The following is a 6804-nucleotide window of genomic DNA, read 5'->3' as shown; positions in this document are numbered from 1 at the left end:
GTATTAAGAATATAATATATTAATAGAATGCTTTTGTTTTTATATGACTAAAAACAACCATTTTACTATATAAATATATATAATGACATCATAATTAACCTTATACAGAATAAATACCAGCATAGGAGTTAATAATGTTAAAACTGTTGAAATTATAATAATACCTGAATTATTAGTTCTGGATGAATCGAACGATTGATTTTGAGAATTGAGTAAAGGAAATATTTTGTTATTAATATTATAACAACCTTTTTCTGACATTCTTTGATTAATCTCACTTTTAATATTTTCAAATATCTTACAGACATTTGGCGAAGCATTAGATTTACATTTAGCAGCGTTCTCAATACATTTATCAACATGCTCTTTTAAATAATAGCAACTTCCTTGCTTCTCAGATGATTCAAATGAAATATTTTTTATTTCATTAAGTGCTGTATTTAAGTTACATATATCGATGAGTATTTCCCATTGTTGTCCCTTTATAGAATCCGGTAAAGGTGGTTTTCCAGTTACCTGGGCAAAACTAGTGTCATTATATCTTTTGATTAAACACTTATAAAGAGTTATGATGTTTTCTTTTATTATTCCTTGATTTGTGTAATTCCTATATATCCAATAATACATATACTGTAATCCTTTTATTTTTTCCTGTTCACTTTTATAATGTATTTGAAATAAATATGGAAACCATTTAAGACATTTATCTTTTATATATTTTATATGATGGTCATCTTCTTTGCATTCTATCTGCATAAACTTGCATTCATTATCATATATTTTACTTGTATCTTTAAATTCATCCATATAATCTTTATACACAGAAAAATATGCATCTAATGTTTCAAACTAAATGTGAGGAGAATATAATTGTATAACAGAAATTATATATTGCAGAAAAATATTTTTAAGCATATATGCAGTAATGAATGATTATGTATTATACTATAATCAACATTATTATAATTAAAAGTTACAATGTTTCCTTCCATCCTAATTAATATAATGCTCTTCTAATGAAGAATAAAAAATGAAAAATATATGAGCAAGTAAATATTGATTCTTAAAAATAAATAAATATTATGTGAAATATTATCTTGTTTCATATTACAAAATTATAGGTTTAATGAATATATATCATTAAATTGAATATCAAGATTCATAACAGTTAGAAAAATTTAATAATTTTTTGAGATTACAATATAGCTTTATAAAAAAATTAATGAGAGAACTAAAAATATAAATATAGTATTTAGAAAAAATAAATCTCAATTTGAGATAAACTATGGTTTAAAGAAATATAATTCCATAGGAGAATTATAAATTCATATTCATATAAAATGTAAAAATATATATATATAATACATAAATGAGTTATTATCTAAAATATACATATATCTATATTCATTCTCTTAGTGTTCCTTAAAATAATATAAATAATTTAGCATGAAGTTTACTAAAAATATTAATAAATAGATTTAATATTTGAAATTAGTAATTTCATGCTTTTTACATAAAAAAATTTAAACAAATAATTAAATGTATTACCAGATATATGAGAATTATATATAAATGTATACATATACATTTATATTTATTTAACACATTTTAAATGTTTTGATTGTATAATATGCCTTTATTTTAGGGGAATAGATATCTTTTATTTCCGCTCATTCATATATGCAATATAATATATGTCATTATTTTGTGTAGACCGCTCGCATTCTATTGTCTAATTTAAAATATTTTATTAACTATTATTTCAATAACTTAAATATATAATAATATAATAAAAAATTATCTCAGAAAATATAAAAATTACAACAAAAAAAATATATTCATCATTTATATTTGAGCTAATAAGAAATTATCTCTTCTCAAAATTATAAGTGAATGATTTCAAATTTAAATTGTAATAATACATAACATATTATATTTCATAAATAAAAATACTTGTTTAAAATATATTATGCCCATTGGGGGAGATATAATTATACTTATAATAACCATAAATTTTTTTTAATATTATGAATTTTTTTTAACATATCATACTGATAGATTTTTACTCAATTGTTACTAGTTAAATATTTCACATAAAAAAATTATTAATTTATGAAAATCGTAACCAGATGCCGAGTTACATTTTGAATAAATGACTTCTGTATAGGTAAACTGTAAAAATATACAAATAATTTTATATATTTTATGATATTGGAATTAAATAATTTAATATAGTACATATAATTATGTGTTCTAGTTCACTATGGGTAATAAATATGGAAAAATATTTAAATGATTACACATTGTTGTTTAAAAAAATATTAAATTCAATATTAATTAAATAAAAATATATATATATATATATATCCATGAAATAAAAAATAAAAAAATATATTAAATATCATAATTTAAAATAATAAAAATTATATTATATTTTATATGTATTCATTACACTTATGTTCTTTATCTTTAGTACTTATATTTTTTTATATTATATTCCCACAAGCATGTATGACTTTATACTTTCTAAAATATTTAATAACAGAGTAAAAATATTAATATAAAAAATATAATTTATAATTTTTCAACGTAAAAAGTACATATATATTATACACTATATTTTTAAGAGTTCACTTATATAAGTCTTATATCTTATATATTATTTTCTAATATTGATGAATGATGGGAATATTTTTATTAAAACTATGTTTTAGTGTAATAATAATATATATATTGTAATTTTTTAAGATAATAACACATTATTATTGTATGATAATAAATTAAAACGTTAAATATATATAACTAAATTTAAAGGTAACAATAGTATCATTCGCAAAATCCTCTTCAATATACTTTTAAATGTATAAATAACAATATTCTATAAATATTATCATTAAAAAGTATTTTTTAATAGTTATATAAATAATATATTATAAAATATGTATTAAATAACACTTTTTTTTTTAGTTAATATGATAACGTCATTATATATAAACTATGATTTAATTTACATACTTTTTTCATATGATAAATGTGGTGTATACATTATGTTCAAAATGCAAATATATATTTTCCAATAAAGTCAATTAAAGTTCTCTATATATAAGATTCTGAGTTAATAAATTTAATAATGAATAATTATGTCTTATTTACTCATGCAATATTTAAATATTCGTATTTACAGCATATTACAGCTAAATTAGAATATTCATGATTTTTTAGACATAATGATATTCGTCATATAAAATGGGTATATTACAGCATAATTATAAAACATTTTTAATTTATGTTTTCATGTGTTATATTATGTTATTTTTCAAAAATAAATTATCATAATATATATAAATTTTTTTTTTGTATTATACATAAATTAAATTCCATGCATTTGTTAAATATGGCATATAATATTAATTTTTATAAGTAAAATTTTATAAATATCAATAATGTAGAAGACATGAATGTATCTGTTTCATATATTTAAATACAACGCTTAATAAGTACGAACGTATATATATAAATTATCAATGTTTGTATTCTTTACTCATCTCTATAATTATACAATATATTTTAGAAATATTATATACTTCTTTATTCATTTTATACGTTAAAACATGAAAATGTTATTTCCATTGTTTTGTATTATTATCTCTAGCTTAAAATATTTTTGATCATATTATTATTTTTTCTTTATGAATTCTGCAAAATAGGATATCCTCCTATATTTTTGTACCACATAGTACGGAAGATTATAAATTATTTTTTCATTATACCATTATTAGTAATAGTCTATTGAATTATATGATACTTGAGGTCTCTTATTATATTGATTCTCCATATACACTTTTAGAATGGAATATAAATTTGAAATTATCCTTATTTTAAATTGTTGCAGTGTGACTATATCCCCTTGATTAGTGATATATATAGGAACCACATCGAGTATACTGATAATAAAAAAGAAATATATTATTTGCATTAATAATTTATTTTTTATATTTAAATATTCAAAAAAAATTTTAATATAAATTTCAAAAAGCCATATAAATCATTAACTTATTCTATTATAAATGCTTTACAGAACAAAAAGGGGTATTGGTATTACAAAATATATTAAAAATTAAGTTAACGGAACCATGTGCACATCTATATTATAATAAGAATATAGCTATTTTGAAGCACTTTTACGTATTTTTATAGGTTTCATGAGTTTATTATATTAACCTTTAAATTTTTTTTTTATAATCAACACAAATTTCATTATATCATTCATGACTTATACATAAAAATTACACATATTTTATAAAACATTCAATAGAAGAACAATACTGAGGACTTTTTTTTATAATTTATCAAAATATTTATGCATCCTATTCAGTTCCCTCAATATATAAGAGCATCTATATTAAGAAGATGCTATTCGTATAGTTAAGACACTTAATATTTTGAATATATAATTCAGTTGTTCTTATCATTTGTGGTAACAAATGTTTATCTCATAAAAAGTATTTTAAAAAATTTTTTTTTTGCATTTCCGCATGTATCAGAAAAATTTAAATATTCCTTTTATTAGATTTTAATCTGATATTTGATTCATATATCCTGAATAGTTACTATGCTACAGACGACTAAGAAAAATTAAAAATCATTATACATAAGTCATAATATATATGCTATACAATTTTAATAAGAATTCTTAAAAATGTTTTGAAAATAAGATTTATACTATATCTCATATACAATCCTATTAAAGTCATTGATATATTGGGGAAAAATGCATTTAAAATGAGATAAAAAATGAAAGTCTTATATTGCTCAATAATTGTTAATAGTTTGTATTGTAAACACTTTATTATTCGTTTTAACAAATAGCAGCATATTGTGCTTAGCAATATAAATTGTAATATTTATAAAAAATAGAAAAAAGTTATTAATCTCATCATCATATTGTCTCTCAATCTGTTTTACATATATCAATTTATAAAATATGGTTTTCATTACTTTTTATTAAATTTTTTACTCCTTAAAACTATAAGTACAAATAATCTATTTACATCATATATATATATATTAATGGTTATAATTATTTAGAATATACATATTATATTTTAATTATCTCTTAACATATTTTAATCTCTGGTATCATTGTTATTTCTCAATAAGGTCAATATTTTTTAATAAAAATGAAAAATATATATGATAAATTAATAGATCTAAAATTACAATAAAATATTAAATAATAAATAATGCAATTTTAATATTATTATGTGAATAATATTAATAGGAGAAAATAGTTAATCCTTGTAGTAAATTAAATGGAATAAGACATAAAATGTTAAATATATAGTTCTATAATTTTTACTTTTATGTGCCTAATTACATTTAAAAAATGAATATTAAGGAATATAAATATAAAATGTTTAATTTTACCTTTACACAATATTATATATTTCATTGAGTTTAACTTATTATAAATCATTCATGTTAAAATATATTTCACTCAATTTACATGTTCCTCAATTATTATGAATTAATAAATAATGAATAATCAAAATAATACTTATTATTATTATTTATGTAAATTCTTAAAAATGAATTAAATATTATTTATAAATTTTATTTCACTCTACTATGTGATGATATAATTATAGGTATTATTGTAATAAATTCATATAAATAAAATATCACGAATAGTAATTATTTCTCAACGTTCTTGCTTAATATATATATAATTTTCTATATGCTCTCTCTTAAGCACATATGTATAATGATATACCTTAATATTTTCATATAAATTTTTGATTATAATCATCGTTTTAACGTTAACATTTTTATCGTAAAATAGATAAGTAAGGTGCGTAATCAGGTTTTAAGTATTCAGTGATTATTATTCAAGGTTCATGGTTTAGTTTTGGGGTTTAGTTTAAGGATATGTTTTTATATATGATATGTTATACGATATATAAAAATTATCATATTAACTTTAGTTGTTTGCTTTTATTTTTTTATTAAGTATGTCCATGATATATTACATTTATATATGAAAACAAAGTATCTATTATATTATTATATAATTAATCGTTAATGATATAAGATTTAATATACCGTTATATATTAGAATTATTATTCCTCCTATATGAAATTAGAATTTTGCGTATGGTCTTTATATGAAAAATATATTTCATTCGTCTACATTTTAATTTATTTTGCTTTATACAAAGTTGTTTCTGATAATATTTTTATTTAATATAATTTTTAAGCGTTTTCTCTATTTTTATATGTATAAGTATGTATACTCTTATTTAGAATTATAATTCTCGTTAAAACAAAAATCTATGACTTCTTCATTATCGCCCTCATTATAAGCACAGCCGCACTCATATTCATTATCTAGAGAATTGTCACCTATCATTTCCTCATCATTTCAATTAAATGCAACGTATACCATAATATAACAAATAGATACCCCCAAAATAATTGTCCTTCATATAAAATCTTGTCTTTTTTTCCAACGTTTTACAATGGTATTTATTTTTTTTCTCAGTGCTATTGTTTCCATTTTTCAAATCATTCTCATCCGAATTCTTTTTCTGTTCAGAAAATTTTGGAACTTTATGCGCATGTAATTTCACTTTTTTTTATTCTACATCAATTAGCAATTTCGTTTGAACGTTAGATGTACTACGAATAACATGTTAATTTAATATATTATAATTCTTTTACTAATTTATTAATTTCATTTTGCGAATAATTTATTAAACTTAATATTTTTCTTAATTGATCTTCTAAGATATTAATTATATTATC

The 6804-nt window shown here is 19.3% G+C and overlaps 1 protein-coding gene across 1 annotated transcript; it reads right to left on the bottom strand.

The window, feature by feature from the left end:
* Positions 1-87: 87 nt before the first annotated feature.
* On the bottom strand, positions 88-992 carry PGO_001415 (variable surface protein; the record flags this gene model as incomplete). The annotated part of the gene is made up of 2 exons (XM_028690945.1): positions 88-849; positions 978-992. Coding segments are annotated over 2 exons (777 nt in total), but the record flags the coding sequence as incomplete, so codon positions are not given.
* Between the last annotated feature and the right edge of the window lie 5812 nt (positions 993-6804).

Source organism: Plasmodium gonderi (genome assembly GCF_002157705.1).
Source record: "Plasmodium gonderi DNA, contig: Pgo-contig_143, whole genome shotgun sequence".
Classification (NCBI taxonomy): Eukaryota; Apicomplexa; class Aconoidasida; order Haemosporida; family Plasmodiidae; genus Plasmodium; species Plasmodium gonderi.
This window is presented reverse-complemented; position numbering and strand designations above follow the sequence as displayed.